This window comes from Pollachius pollachius (genome assembly GCF_949987615.1).
Source record: "Pollachius pollachius genome assembly, chromosome: 15".
Classification (NCBI taxonomy): Eukaryota; Metazoa; Chordata; class Actinopteri; order Gadiformes; family Gadidae; genus Pollachius; species Pollachius pollachius.
In genome coordinates, this window is record NC_136948.1 from 11834051 (window position 1) to 11850479 (window position 16429).

General features: G+C 47.7%; 1 protein-coding gene across 1 annotated transcript in view; it reads left to right on the top strand.

The window, feature by feature from the left end:
* Positions 1-334: 334 nt before the first annotated feature.
* The window catches only part of unc79 (unc-79 homolog, NALCN channel complex subunit), a gene marked incomplete at both ends in the record, with an annotated part of 40166 nt that continues 24071 nt past the window's right edge, over positions 335-16429 (top strand). The window contains 14 exons of the mRNA XM_079752556.1: positions 335-356; positions 1663-1783; positions 4880-5193; positions 6350-6520; positions 6931-7026; positions 7561-7616; positions 7889-8018; positions 8109-8173; positions 9144-9232; positions 9610-9650; positions 10076-10104; positions 11713-11942; positions 13096-13267; positions 14184-14414. Coding sequence (XP_079608682.1) covers positions 335-356; positions 1663-1783; positions 4880-5193; positions 6350-6520; positions 6931-7026; positions 7561-7616; positions 7889-8018; positions 8109-8173; positions 9144-9232; positions 9610-9650; positions 10076-10104; positions 11713-11942; positions 13096-13267; positions 14184-14414 — 1767 coding nt within the window. The remainder of the gene's footprint in view (positions 357-1662; positions 1784-4879; positions 5194-6349; positions 6521-6930; positions 7027-7560; positions 7617-7888; positions 8019-8108; positions 8174-9143; positions 9233-9609; positions 9651-10075; positions 10105-11712; positions 11943-13095; positions 13268-14183; positions 14415-16429) is intronic.

Sequence of the window (16429 nt, forward strand, 5' to 3'; positions counted from 1 at the left end):
CATTTCTTGAATGACAATTTATCAAAGCCGGAGCAGTCCATTTGGCAAGGTACGACGTTCAGTTCTGCATAAAGATTTCTCTCTCACCGGCATCGGGGCTTTAACGCTCTCCCCAATTCATAAATCGGTCTCATGTCGCCGAACGCTTCGTGTTGGTGATTGGTGCAGGAGCAACTGCGAACTGTAACACGTTCATTTCACAAGTGGTACAATCAAGCCGAGCTCGGAGCGAGGAAGGGGAGATCACTTTTCACGACTGGAGGAAACACGGCGCCGGCGAGGAAACAATTGACAGTGTGCTTTTCTCTTTCCCATTCTAAAAGTGCTGTCCGAAATGTCTACCAAGGCAGAGCAGTGTAAGTACGACCCCGTGTATTTTACCTCTCTTATGGTTTCCTGAGACTGCGTGTTTTTTTATTGATATCAATGAAAAAATCGAACCAGGGAGCTGTCCTTGGTGATGAAAGCACGGTTGCCAAGGCAGGTTGCAACACGTCGTCTCACTGCAGAGGATTGCTCGAGGGCTAGTGTGCAGGGAGGCTCGGTGTTATACCGGTAGAGGATAGCAAATAGGAACAAAATGTAAACGGCCACCATTCAGCATATTTTGCTCTGATTGACGTATCGAATACGAGCAGTGGGAAATGCTATGTGTTTTAGTCTCAAGGTCGACATGACACATTATTCACCTAAAGATATGGTGGCATTCAATTGATCAATAACATGGTTGGTTCACGCATGATGCCTGGGCTACTGTGGGATGTTCTCTTCGTTCATCTGGACAGGTGAACATCTTCAGCTTACATCTCAATGTATAGAAGGATTAGATATTGTCCATAATATTTTATTTATATTAATGTATCGTTTATTAGCCTATACTAGCCTATAAAACCTGTGTTTTTTTTTACCTTACTCAATGTCGTTTCATAGGGAAGTTATTTGCCATTCAACATCAATGTTTAATTCACTGCTTTTTTATGTAACTCTAGCTTTTAACTAGTGTGCACATAAACACAGCCTGTAGCTGCTATTACAGGCCATGAAAGAACTTACCTCAACTCATACAGACAGCACAGCCATAACCCTCTGGTTCTCTAACCTTGCCATCGTCTAACGGAAAAAATAAAATAAAATAAGAAACTAAAAAAACAACTTTTTGGCTTAAGGGATAAGTTGTAAGGGAGGTAGACACTCAACATGCACACACACACACACACACACAAACACACACACACACACACACACACACACACACACACACACTGACACGCGCACACACACACACACACACACACACACACACACACACACACACACACACACACACACACACACACACACACACACAACCATCCTAAGCCATCACTGGGCAAAATTAAAATACTTGTTTTGTGCAACATCTGAGGTTCTCTCAGTATTTCAGCAAACCCCCCTTAGGTCATGCTGGCCACGAGGTTATGAGTGCCTGTTGGGCTCACTGTGACCCAGCTTTTGTTCTGAAAGGTCGCCTGGTCTTAACCAGAGAGCCAGGGTGCCATGGGAACATTAGAAGCATTAGTTCCACGTTAGAATCTCCGCCCCCATGTTCTGGGTTTACAGTGAAAATATGTTCTTGTTGCCCTCACCGATGTTGATCTGCGTATTGCTCTGTCTTTTGTCTAGTTGCTTCTAAGATACGGTACTTGCAAGAGTATCACAACCGTGTGCAACACAATATTTACCCTGTGCCTTCTGGAACAGACATTGCAAACACACTGAAATACTTTTCCCAAACCCTACTCAGGTAAGTACAATGGGCTGGAGCAAACAGGTGAAGTACTGGATATTTAGCTTCCTATGTGTTTAACCAGGGTTTATTAATACACAGCCTAGCTAGTAGATACTAGGACAAGATCAGCATGTCAGAAAGGGATGTATCTGAAACTGAAGTTAGGATAAATCAAAACCTCATTAGGGCACATTTTTAACAAAGCCATCGATCAAAGAACTTTGACCTTGAGATGACACTCATAACCCTGCTCAGCCTTGAAGGGTGAATGCAAACATTCAGGGGACGTATGTGTGAACAGATGCTGGGGGTTAAAACTGGTATCCTTATAGGGACTGAGCCGCGGCGTGGTAGGGGGTGTTCTGGAGCTGTAGAGTTAGAGGAGCCAGGGATGTTTATTGATTCACTGGCCGGCTGCTGGATGAACACGTCCCTGGAGGGGGGGTGGCTCCTTGCGTCCTCCCCCAGTGGGATGTGGAGGCCAGGCCCCTCTGGCCTCCTGGCTGAGGGGTTAGCTCGGCCCCCCTGGGGGGCTGTGTTCAGCCTGAGGAGGAAACATGTTATGTTCTCCACACCAAGGGTCAAATCAGCTTCCGTTTTGGACGGCCAGTTTAACCTTTTTAGAAGTTATGAATTCCTAGTCTCCTCCTTCCCATATAGCTTTATAGAATATGCATTTCATTTTATCTACACATATAATCTAGCGTTAAACTTGCTAGTATCCCAAACAGCTTCTGAAAGCGCCATACTATTAACACACAGAATGGTCTCATACAGCAGGGGACTTTGTCCATCTGGAGTTAGCCAGTCAAAGTCTCTGTGCCCCACTATTACTGATATTAATGGCTTAAGTTGCAGTCTATTTTGGGCTGCTGGTTTTAATGCCATAGTGTTTTCCTGAGCCCACATGGATTATTTGTTTATAGAACTCCTTACATCTTCTGGCCTTGCTGTGGGATGGCCTGAGGACGGATGGGCATCAGGGCTGCGTATGTCCGTGGAGTAGACTGGCCCAGAGAGGGCCCAAAGTGTGATAGTGTCTTTGATTTGTCATGAGAGAAGCACGGGGAGAAAGGAACCACCCTGTAAGATGCCAATTCATGGGGATATTTTGTCCTCAAACACAAGATAATACTTGCGTTAGCTCCCTCCGTAGAGATGGGTAGAGTCTTTCAATGATTTTGGTGTCTTTGAAGGAGGAAAATATGAAAAAGGGCATTAGAAAAGGATAGAAAAGTGTAGATCTCTAGAAAGGAGCAAGCGTTTGTCACTATTCCTATAGATTCCCCTAATTATTCAAGAGATTTCGGTAGCTATAGTTGTTGTACTACTAAGGTTGAGATTATTGAGCTGTGAATAGGTTTTTATCTAGATTATGTATTTGAAGGTATTGCTAGCTAATGAATGTCATATGTCTATGTCAGTGCATTTCTACATGTGTTTTACGTGTTGCGTGTGTGTTTTGTGTCGTTTGTTTGTATATATGTGTGTATATATGTATGTATATATGTATGTATGTAAGAATGTATGTCGGTATGCTTGTATATGTTAATACATGCACTGTATATTCTATGCGTATGATTGCCTGTGTGTGAATGGGTGTGTCTATGTGGAATTAACTGTTCATTGTTCAAATTAATACTGTTTTCTAAATGAAATATAGCCAGTGAAAAAAAGTCATATTCAGATGTAGTTTTAATTCTCTTCATTGTGTCACTGCCTAGAATGCAGTTGTACCTTTAATCCACAAGACTAAAATCCTGCAGACTTTCACTTTGAGGGGATAAGTCAAAAGTCGGATGACCTTAATTCAATTGATGACTGTAAAACTTCCTAGGCTGACTGACATGTCTCTACTTTCATGGTGTGGATTCATAGTATATCTTCACAGAAATCCCCTTATTCACTGGCCTTGGACCTCAATTGCTCTGCCTTTAACCTGTGTGAGCGACCTCTGACCAACCAATAGACGGGCACCACTATAAAATGTGACCTAGTGCTGAATCCCAGTCATTTGGCTGATAGAGCAGCTTATCAATGTGTCATAACAGAGCCACATTCTCTGTGCCCACCCCTTCCCACACCCCGCCCCCGTCCCCTGAGATGCCTCTCGCCCAACAAGCCCTTTCTTGTTTTTTTTCTACCCCCCACAAATATGTCCGCCACCTTCCCAAGGGGACAGCAAACACAAACGTCCATCCCCCCCATTGGCTCCACAACCAAGTCATCCCCCCCCGATACAACCCTACCCCTTTGTCATTATAGTTTTCCTCCCCGTACCGTAGATTAGTGATTACATTTATTTAAGAGACTCTAATCCATATGCCTGTTGGATCTCATTATTTCTCCTAATGATACTGGTGCAGTATCATAAGTATGCATACAGACATTTTTTCTCTGGTGCAATAAACATGTGCTGTGACCTATGAGCACTTGATCTGACCTCACACACATGTTTATTACTAGCTGAAGCATGTTTCAAAAGTGTCACCTCTGTACTATCCCGAACCGATTTGGTGTCACGCCCATATTTTACACCCCCCAACCAGCAAAAGCCAAACAATTGAATGCACCAAATCACCTCCCATTGGCCTATTTTCATGGTAGCCACCTGATTTTTGATTGGATGATGGCAACCATCGATGATGGACAGTCCCCTTCACTGTCCCAATCCAAGAGGAGTATGGGGGTGCCACTGAAAACATGCCATTTTTTATATTTTTGCTCCTTGTCACCAGATACGCATGAGATGCAGTGATCATTGCAGTTTGTGTTCATGGTCTTTTTCCATTGTTAAAAGAGCAAAGAAAGGTGTGTTGAGCTTTGAATGCGAGACACACTGAGGGAACAATGTGCCCAAGCCTCAAGTGGCCTAAAGGACTAGAGTGAGCCACTGCATCCTATGTGGGGTCTATCTGGATTTGTTTTTTTCTATTTACACTGTCTCTGTAGCGCCATTTCAATGTAATGTGCTGTTTCTTTGTGTCTCTGTTGTCTCTTTTTTTCCCTTGTCCCCCCTCCCTCCCCTCCTTCCCCACACCCCCACCCCTATCCCCCCCCCCACCCACCCACCCCACCTCCTCCTCCCCCACCCCTCCCACCTCGGAGCAGCATTCTGTCCCGCACAGGCAGGAAGGAGACCCAGGAAGCTTCCAATTTGGCCGTGCCCATGACCATGTGTCTTTTTCCTGTGCCATTCCCACTCACCCCATCTCTAAGACCACAAGTCAGTTCCATCAACCCTACAGTTACTCGCTCCCTCCTTTACAGCGTTCTGCGCGATGCCCCGTCTGGCCGCGGGGGGCAGGGGCAGCAGAGTCGGGACGCTCAGCTCTCAGAGTACCCCTCTCTGGACTATCAGGGCCTCTATGTGACCCTCGTGACCCTGCTTGACCTGGTGCCCCTGCTGCAGCACGGTCAGCATGGTGAGTCAAGGCCACCCCCCCCCCCCCCCCCCCCTCTCCCCCCCAGTTGCACCACTGTTGTTCTTGTCATCATCATTGTCCCGATTCCCGCCCGCCCTGCCTGCATGAAGCCAAGGCTGCGTTTTTTGGTTCCCGGCAAGAGCAGAGAACGTAAAGGGCTCCCTGGGCTCGGATGGCGCGGGATGCATGGGGGTTTGAACGGGAGCACGCTGGTGGATCCGGTCAAACTCAAACAAATTCCTAGTCACTGCTGATCGGATCTATCAGATACAGGCCCGTTCTTCTGTGTGTCACACTTTGGTTGCATGTGATGCTGTGTACTGTGGGATCAAGTGTCTTCTGAACAGGCCGATGTTGTTGTGACGTGGGAACATGCTAGCAGAGATGCAAGTGCATTGGCCGTTGTAGCTTACTGTCAGTACTGTCGTTCTATAATGTGGGGATTCTTCTGAAAGTGAGCTGTGACACTTTACAATAAAGGTACATTAGTGAACTGTTAAGTAACATTTGTTAATGCAGCAATGCGTGTAAACTAACAGTTAATTAACGGTCTAGTAATCATCTACTAATGGTGTTCATATTTCCTAATGGTAAATATCTTAGTGATCACACTAAGATGGTGTGCCAGTGCAACCAGTAACTTAATCTAACAAATACAAATACCCAACCCCAACCAACTACTCCTCACCTTTACCCCACTCTAATCCAATATAATAATGCTGCTAAGTGCATGGACTAATGTTAATTAATGGTTCATACATGTACTCCTATTTTAAAGAGTTACCAAGTAAGTTATTATCAATGTATTTTTGGGGGCGGGACTGCTGTTGATTTTCATAAATATTTGACTTCTGTAAAAAAATATTTAAACACGTGAAAACCATCGCCTTGTCTAGAATGTTTTACCTTCTGCTAAGGGCAATCTTTACTTTGATGGCTTTTGCATTGTCTACTGCAAAAGTTTATATGAGATATTCGATCTCTTTTTTTCTGTGATAGCCTTTTAATTTGAAATGTTGAATTTAATGTATTGTAATTCTCTTTCATACTGGAGTTGCACACAGTATGTACTAACATATACTGTATGCAGGATTTATTGAATGAGTGTCTGTGTATCTCTCTTTGTCTTTTTTGCCTTTTCCCCCTTTCTTATCAGATCTTGGACAGTCCATATTTTACACTACAACTTGCCTCCTGCCCTTTCTCAGTGATGATATTCTCAGCACTTTGCCCTATACTATGATCTCCACTTTAGCCACATTTCCCCCTTTCCTTCACAAAGACATCATTGAATACCTGAGCACCTCTTTTCTTCCCATGGCGATATGTGAGTATCCAACACACTTTTCTACAGCAATGTGAATGTAAAGAACGTTTTTTGTACGTTGATCTTCACATTTAGAAATTGAAAGCTTATGCAATGCAGGCGTTGAGTCGGACAAGGGGGTCAGGCACTGCCCCTGCACTGAAGTCATCATCTGCACACACACACATGCACACACAAATACATACATATACACACACACACACACACACACACACACACACAGACCAACCCACACACACACACACACACACACACACACCCACACACACACACACACACACAAACACATTCATGCATACCACCAATACCTTTAACACCGTCCTCAACGAATTAGAACCTATTTTTTATCAAGTAGTTATCATGTATCTCTCTCTTTCTCTCTCTCGCTCTCTTCTTTTTCTTTTCTATAGTGGGTTCGACTCGAAGGGAGGGGGGTGTACCCGCGTATGTCAATCTCTCTGCCTCCTCTATGCTAATGATAGCCATGCAGTACACCTCAAACCCAGGTAAACCACCACTTGAATCACGCTAAATGTACATTTAGAAATACAAGTGGACGCGTTTCTCTGTTCGTTTCTGTTCTGTTCTCTCCTCTTCTCATCTCCTCTCCCCTCCTCTCCTCTCCTCTCCCCTCCTCTCCTGTCCTCTCCTCTCCACTCCTCTCCCCTCCTCTCCTCTCCTCTCCCCTCCTCTCCTGTCCTCTCCTGTCCTCTCCTCTCCCCTCCTCTCCCCTCCTCTCCTCTCCTCTCCTCTCCTCTCCTTTCCTCTCCTCTCCTCTCCTCTCCTCTCCTCTCCCCTCCTCTCCTCTCCTCTCCTCTCCCCTCCTCTCCTGTCCTCTCCTCTCCTCTCCTCTCCCCTCCTCTCCTGTCCTCTCCTCTCCTCTCCTCTCCTCTCCTCTCCTGTCCTCCCCTCTCCTCTCCATTTGTATACACTTACTTTCTCTCGTCTCCCCTCCTCTCCTTTCCTCCCTTGTCCTCTCCTGTCCTTTTGTATTCCCTTACTTTCTCTCCTCTCCTCTCCTCTCCTCTTGTGATTTCTAGTGTATCACTGTCAGTTGTTGGAGTGTCTGATGAAGCACAAGCAGGAAGTGTGGAAGGTAAGTGTCATTAGTTTACAATTCAATTTAAGTAACAAGTTTAATTTAAGCTAATTAAAGTTCCATGTCAAACGGTGTAATTGCACCCCAACGAATTACTTTCTTTCGCGGGTATTATTCAAAATGTCAGGATATTTAGTGTATATATCTATTAGGATTTTCATATCTTAACAGATACAAATAGCATCAAGGATGCAAGTGATGCTCTTTCTTAATGTAGTACAGATGTTTCCTTGGCAACTGCAGGGTGTGTAACAGCCTTGTGTGTGCAGGACCTGCTTTACGTCATATCCTACGGACCGTCCCAAGTGAAGCCCCCCGCCGTGCAGATGCTGTTCCACTACTGGCCCAACCTGAAGCCCCCCGGAGCCATCAGCGAGTACCGGGGTCTGCAGTACACAGGTCAGCCTCCTACTCCTCTATAGGCTGCTGGACACAGTGGATGTGGTTCCTGTCCGTTTATCCTCCTCCCTCCTCTCTGTTTCTCTACAGCCTGGAATCCCATCCACTGTCAACACATCGAGTGTCACAATGCAATCAACAAACCTGCGGTCAAGGTGAAAACTAAATCTGTAGTTACTTCAGGAGATGTATTTTATACTCTGAATGCAATCTACGCTGCTACTTGTAGTATTTTTCTTTTACTGTAGGCTTTATTCTTGCGGTACATTTTCTTTGAGTATTTTCAATCTGCTACACAAAATACATTGTTATTATCATTCTTTTTTAATTTGATCAATTCCTACATTTTATTCATAATCCCTACATCATGGGTGGCCAAATCCGAGGAAATGTCCACTAATCAAATGTTTACGTGAAACGTGCAAGATCGCTCTTCCTAGCATAACCCTGGTGTCCGTGCCGGGGTAACTACATTAGGTCGCGCCGGGTTCAAACGCGTGTCTGGTGTAAACACATCAGGATGTGCCCTGGCGAGCCGCATGATGAGATCACCCCCCCCACCCCCCCAGGCTCATCTCCTGTGCTGTGCTGTGGTCGTTGTTGCCCTGTCTGGCCTGTCTCATCCACGCCACCTGTCTTGGCTCAACTGCGTCCAAAACGGACGAATAACGGAGGGGGAGGGGAGGGGGGGGAGCTGGTTTTCAATTACCCGGAGCGAGAGGGGGTGTCGGGGGTAACAGGGCCTTAATGGGAGGTACTGACCCGACGCGGTCTTGCAGGACCTGACGTCGGCCACTCAGAACGGTAACTTACAGAGAACCTGAGCTCTGAAGCTATAAACGCGGTGGTTTAGTGCAGGGCCACGCACAGATCAAAAGATGGCCGAGCGCGCCGTATGTGTGCAGCCATGTAGAGGACGGCCGGGGGGCTGACAGTGGGGGGGGGGGGGGGGATGCAGGTTCCTTGTTACCTCAATGACATGTTGTGGAGTAAATAATAGCAGCCACGGACAGCTGTGGTATTATTACAAATACAACGATGGCTTTCATGTGTTCTGTATGATGTGTGATGATATGATCCGTATGCATGTTAGGTGATATTAACCTTTGTTTTGTTTTTTGACAGATGTGCATCGACCCTACTCTTTCCGTTGCCCTTGGTGACAAGCCGCCGCCCCTCTACATCTGTGAGGAATGCAGTCAGAGGGTCGCAGGGTGCGCTCTTGTTTTGTCGTGTGGTTTACCTTCCAAGCATGCAGCTGGCCCCCACCTCCTCCCCTCTCTCATTATTCCTCGCTTTAACCCAGGGGACCCACTATCGCCATGGTTACATAATTGTCACGCTCAGCTAATGAGATCATCAGGGCAAAATAACAATGTTTCGCCTTCTTCGTCATATCTCTTGAACAGATATGTCTGCTGTTCATCAATGTCTTTATGTTGAGGAGAGACCCAGAATGGCAGTAGAACAGCCACTTTGTGGGAAAGCTGTTATGATCAGGCTAAATGCTAGCTTTATTTACTTATAGCAGCATTAGCATTAGCTAATCAGTGAAATAACAACTGCTTTTAATATTCTCTGCCCTTCACAGAGACCACCCTGATTGGCTCGTTGACGTTCTCCTGCCCCAAGGTGAGCGGGAGAAATTCATATTTTTAGTTAAATGTTTATTCTACATATCCTGTCCCCCTCTCCTCAAACAGAGATAGGCAAACATACACACACACACACACACACACACACACACACACGCACACACACCCCCACGCACAGATGCACGCACGCACGCACATACACACACACATGCACTCACACCCACACACACACACATACCACACACACACGCGTGCACAAACACACACACACACACACACATGCACACACACGCGTGCACACACACACACACACACACACACACACGCACGCACGCACACACACACATGCACACACAGCTGATGAAACACATGTAGGTCACAGCACAAATGGTTTGATAACAAATTGGCTCTTTATCACGCTTCTTATCTGTGTTTATCCGTTGTGTTGGTTCTCTTTTACAGCTGAGATATCTGCCATTTGTCAAAAAAAGGTAAGATCTGTTTGTAACATGCAAGGTATTATCCTGGTTAGCCTTTTCCTAAGCACAAACAGTACACTCCATAATTCTGAGCACTTAATAATTTGCATTGAAACCATGAACGGCTGCCACTTATTAATACTGTTCTGTGACCAGCGGAAATTCACCTGCAATAAATTTCCCCCGCAGAATTTCCTTTAAAAGATACAATTCCTTTAAATATACAATTTAATTGATTAAGCAAATAATTTAGGTCAAACAAATGTAAGAGAGGCTTCCCCCACAATTAGTATTTTTTAATATCTGCTTCATTTTAGAGGCTGCTCTTTTATGAGCCCTTTTAAATGTTTTCTCAATCGGAAAGTCTATTGACTGAAGTGCCTCTGAGAGGCCAGAATCCTTTCCAATGAGCCGGCGGGCCGAGCTGTTTGTTCCGGAACGCCGTGACCACAGGCCTCCCGGCGCGGTTTCCACGGAGACACAGGGAGAAGCGGGGGGGTAGTGATCTCAGGTGCCCCCGTCAAGCTGAGCAGCTGCCCGGCCTGTTGTCATGGGAAACAGCTGCCCTCTCTCTGCTAGTCGGTCCGTCGTGCACCATCCTCTGCCTTTTGCTGCAGGCTGTGCGCCGCTCTCTCTATGAAATATAAACAAGCCCTGAAAACTTTGAGCGCCTTATCACTCTAAATATATCTGAGTTGTGCAAGAAATATTAAATATTGATACCTGATAGTTTACCATCATAGTTTGCCCCCTGCTCATCACAGTGCATGTGATGTAAATGAGGACTTGGTCAACACCCATTGTTTGTATTTAGCGTTGTTTAACAGGAGACAGCCAGTCCAGGCGAGTACTCTGTCAGGGGAAGTAGATGTTAATTTGATTGTCAGAAATCCATCTCCCTAATGGACAATGATTACAGGCAAACCAGATCAGGTCAGTCCCCTGTCACCACCCTTTTTATTTTTAGAAACCTGAGACTCAACACAAGAAACCATCTCTCTGTGTGGACCCAGACTAATTAACGTTTAGTTAAACCAACACTTACTTTCGGGTGGACTCAGGATTACTTGACTTTGAGGTGGGATAGGGCACTGGGAAAATGTTCTGACGTGATTATGCTGCGGTTGCAACTTTCTATTATGCAAAAAAAATAAAGAAACTGCAGTTTCTGTGACCCCCCACACCTTTATATCATGACACTGTAAGCACCCATTTACAAGGACCCACACAAACAACCCCTCTCTCACAACCTCCTCTCTCTCTCCTGCACTGCCCTCATCTCTCTCCCGTCCTCCTCCCCTCTCTCTCCTACCCTCCTTCCCTCTCTCTCTTACCCTCCTTCCTTCTCTCTCCTACCCTCCTCTCCTCCCTCTCTTACCATCCTCCCCTCCTCTCCCACCCTCCTTTCTCCTCCCCCTCCCTCCTCCCCTCTCTCTCTTACCCTCCTTCCCTCTCTCTCACCCACCTCCCCCTCTCTCCAATCCTCCCCTCTCTCTCACAACCTCCTCTCTCCTCTCCCACCATCCTCCCCTCTCTCTCTTACCCTCCTCCCCTCTCTCTCCCACCTTCCTCTCTTCTCTCCCACACTCTCCCCTCCCCCTCCCCTCTGGCCTTCCCTAGAACTGTAGCTCCCACGTCAGAAGGGCGGTTGTCACCTGCTTCTCAGCTGGCTGCTGCGGGCGCCATGGCAACCGGCCTGTCCGCTACTGCAAGCGTTGCCATGTCAACCACCACAGCAGCGAGGTGGGGGCTGCGGCAGAGACCCATCTCTACCAGACCTCGCCACCCCCCATCAACACCCGGGAGTGCGGGGCGGAGGAGCTGGTGTGCACCGTGGAGGCCGTCATCAGGTACTCTCCCGCCCGGGGCTGGGATCGTCTCGTCTAACGCTGACACGTTCTGCTGTAGCCGTCCTACACGCAGCCGCTCGCATCATACAGTACCACGGGGGCAACGGGACAGGCCCATGAGAAGGTCTTCATGCACACAATGTCAGACTCCAGTGATTACTTCTGTTCCCTTCTTTCTTTTTTAACCTTGCCTGTCTTCTCTCTCTCCCTCTCTCCCTCTCTATCTTCCCCCACTCTCTTTCTCTTTCTCTCCTCCCTGCCTGCTCTCTCTTCCTCTCTTTTTCTGTCTTGCTCTCTCACTCTCGCCCTCTTTCGCTCTTTCTTTCCCTCTCTGTCTCCCCTATCTCTCCCTCTCTCCCCTCTCTCCCTCTTCTCCCTCTATTTCTCCCTCTCTCTCACGCCCTCGCTCCCTTTCTCTCTCCCCTCTCTCTCCTCTCTCTCTCTCTCAACCTCCGTCTCTCCCTCTCTCCCACCTCTCTCTCTCTTCTCTTTTTATTTCCCCCTCACTCTCTCCCTCTTTCTCTCTCTCCCTCTCTCTCCCTCTCACCTCTCCCCTCTTCTCCCCTCTCCCTCCCCTCTCTCTCTCTACTTCCATCTCTCTCTCTCTCTCCCAATTTCTCTCTCTATGTTTCGCTATCTCTCTCTATCTCTCCCTCCCTCTCTCTCTCCCTCCCTCTCTCTCTCTCCCCTCTCTCCCTCTTCTCCCTCTATTTCCCCCCTCTCTCTCTCACTCCCTTCCTCCCTCTCTCTCCCTCTCTCTCCCTCTTTCTCTCTCTCTCTCCCTCTCACCTCTCCTCTCTCCCTCTCTATCGCTCCCTCCCTCTCTCCCCTCTTCTCCCCTCTCCCTCCCCTCTCTCTCTCTACCTCCGTCTCTCCCCCTCTCTCCCAATTTCTCTCTCACTATGTTTCCCTATCTCTCTCTATCTCTCCCTCTCTCTCTCCCTCCCTCTCTCTCTTCCATCTCCCTCCCTCTCATTCTCCCTCTCATTCTCCCTTCTCTCCCTCTTATCCCTCTATTTCCCCCTCTCTGTCTCTCACTCCCTCCCTCCCCCTCTCTCTCCCCCCTCTCTCCCACTTTCTCTCTCTCTCTCTCTCTCGCTCTCTCTCTCTCTCTCTCTCTCCCCCCTCCCCCCTCTCTCTCTCTCTCTCCTAGCCTTCTGAAGGAGGCTGAGATCCACGCTGAGCAGCGGGAGTTTGAGATGAACCGGCGTCGTCAGATGGGGCTGTCCGCCTCCGACCACTCCCTGGACAACATCGACTTTGACAACAAGGAGGACGACCAGCATGACCAGCGGCTGCTCAGCCAGTTCGGCATCTGGTTCCTGGTGGGTGCTGATACGCTGCGTGTCCGGTGTGAACCAGTGGAGGAGAACCAGGTCGCCCTGGGATCAGACGGTTCCTGCGGAGCTCATTCTGGGAGCGCATCTTGTAGCAGATCTTGTTTTGTTTTTCCTCCCCATCATCTAATACTCAGAATCAAATTATTAATGTGTTCCCTGCTGTGCCCCCCCTCCCATCGAGTCCCCCCCTGGGGTCTCAAGTTGTTCCAACGCTTATTTTGTATTAATATTGAAGGCTTGTGATTTTCTATCAAACATCATCTGATCACGTGCCTCTGAAGCTCCCTCTCTGGTTGTGATACGAGGGCTATTTATAGTTATCATTCAACCTCTACCAAATGTCTGCTAAATAGTGATTTGCAGTGGTTTGTTTGTTTAAATGGTGTATTTAAACAAACAAACTAATGAGCAGGTAGATGTAGAAGCTTCTTCCTCTGGGGGCAACTTCGGGTAGACGGCAGAGTACCATGGGACACCAAACTGGAGTTGTTCCGATGCCAGTTTGTTAATGGTCGGAGGTGGAAAGTCGGAATGGGAAATGCATCATCTCAAAAACATGGATTCGTGGATGCTTAACTACAAGAATACAAATTATAATTATAGATTATAAATGTATGATCTAGATCATAAAAAATCTAGTTTTAAAAAAAAGCAGTAGTTACAATACTACATGCTGTATAGGTATATATTCTGTATGGGCCGATACTCAGGAATCGGTATCGGGAAGGAAAAATTGGTATAGGAACATCTCTAACGAAATCACAACCCTTTTTTGGGCCGGGAATAAACCACCCGACCCCAAACGACTATTCCTCCCCCAGGGAGTAAACCACCCAACCCAAACAGACTATCCCTCCCCCTAGGGCTGTAGAACTAAACATCATCCTCCCCCACCCTCCAGGTGAGCCTGTGCACGCCCAACGAGAACACGCCCACGGAGAGCCTTGCGCGGCTGGTCAGCATGGTGTTCCAGTGGTTCCACTCCACTGCCTACATGATGGACGACGAGGTGGGCAGCTTGGTGGAGAAGCTCAAGCCCCAGTTCGTCACCAAGTGGCTGAAGGGCGTGTGCGACGTGCGCTTCGACGTCATGGTCATGTGCCTGCTGCCCAAGCCCGTGGAGTTCGCCCGGGTAAGGAGCCGCGACGCCCGATGGATGGGGGGGGGGGGTTGTGTGGGGTGATGGAGGTGGAGGGGGTGTGTGGGGTGATGGAGGTGGAGGGGGTGTGTGGGGTGATGGAGGTGGAGGGGGTGTGTGGGGTGATGGAGGTGGAGGGGGTGTGTGGGGTGATGGAGGTGGAGGGGGTGTGTGGGGTGATGGAGGTGGAGGGGGTGTGTGGGGTGATGGAGGTGGAGGGGGTGTGTGGGGTGATGGAGGTGGAGACATGGCCTTGTGGTGACGGAGGTGGAGGGGGTGCGTCGGCTTTGGCGTGGTCGAGAAGGTGGAGCACGGCAGCTCATGAGCAGTGCGGAACCTCTCTGTTCGTTCCCATGCCGACCAGTAGAAACGCTTAAACAACTGAAACAACTGAAGACATCGATGTATAATAACAGGACCTTTTATTAACATAGCATCAATATCATACTGTTTATGTTATATATAGGGTCTTCATAGCCAGTGGCTATGTATTTACACATAGAAATATATGCATTTGCAATAGTGGTAGCAATAGATTGACTACATATACACACACATCTAGGGAGGATATTTCCCCCCACTGTCATGTTTCTAAAATATATCGTTAGCTAAGCCTGAAGGGTTCCGGTGAGAAGGAAGGTTACTTAAACGTGGAGACAGGCTGCTATGGAGCACATGAATAATGCAACACACACGCTTGCGTTGTGGACATGATGTGTGTTTTCATTGTTCGGAAGCAGCAGTCGGGAGAGTCATAAAGTCTATTAACATATTAATCACAAGGGAGGAGAACGCCTGCATCAGCGGTGGCTGAACCACATCAGCCTGTGTAGTAGAGGGGTAGCCATGCATTTCTCTCTCGACACACCAACCAGTGAATGAATGAATTGATTAATTAAAAAGCAAACAAATACCTGAATGAATGGATGAATAACAGAATAAAGAAATAACAAAGGACAGAAAGAATGAGAGAATGATATAAAGAAATGATTTCAGCAATGGGTGACTGGGAGGATGAATGAGGAATAACCAAAGAAAGAATGAAAGAATGAAAGAAAGAAAGAAAGAAAGTATGACTGAATGAACAAATGAAGAATGAACCAAAGAATCATTGAATCAATAACCTGCCTGGAGCCTTGTTCTGTATTCATGTTGTTCATAATGTATTCATGGAGAGATCACCTATACAATCATCCTCTCCCCCCCCTCCCTGTAAAGGTTTCAAACCAACCCCGTGCAGACCCCCAGTATAGAAATACACTTCTTAGAATCCCCTTCTGGAGCCTCCATCGACTCGCCGCAGAGGGGTTGAGCCACATGCCGCTAATGGGGGGCGGCACGTGGCTCAGGAGGCAGAGCGAGTTTCCTGGTAACCTGAAGGTTGCTTGTTCGATCCCCGGCTCCTCCTAGCTGAGTGTAGAGGTGTCCCTGAGCAAGGCACCTCACCCTAACTGCTCCCGACGAGCTGGCTGTCGCCTTGTATGGTTTTCCCCACCATCGGTCTGCGAATGTGTGCATGAATGGGTGAATGTTGGGCAGTATTGTAAAGCGCTTTGAGTGGCCACTGGTTAGAAAAGCGCTCTATAAATGCAGTCCATTTTACCATTTTCTTCGCTAGAAATTAAACAGAAAGAAGGAACTCCGCCACTGGCAGTTTTCCGGCCCAGGTTCTGCGCCGTCTCCCCCTGAGAGGTTCTGCTGTAAGATAGAAGGACTGCTGGATGACCCCCCACCTAGCACCAAGCCGCCTACAGGGGCCCAACGGGTGCCAGGCGGCATGCTGAACAGCAGGGTTCAGTTCTAGGAGAGGCAGTGATGGTGGAGAGGAGAGCTGTTTAGTGAGATGGAGATTTGACCCTGAGGATGGGGAGGAAGGAGATAGACCGGGAAAAGGGATTTGGTCTCGGCACTGGGGAGTTAGTGGGTGGTTATTAAGACCAGTATTCCCCAGAGGCCTCTCATCATTTAATCCAATTCTGGGTACATGGATGTTTTCATGCTAAGTCTAA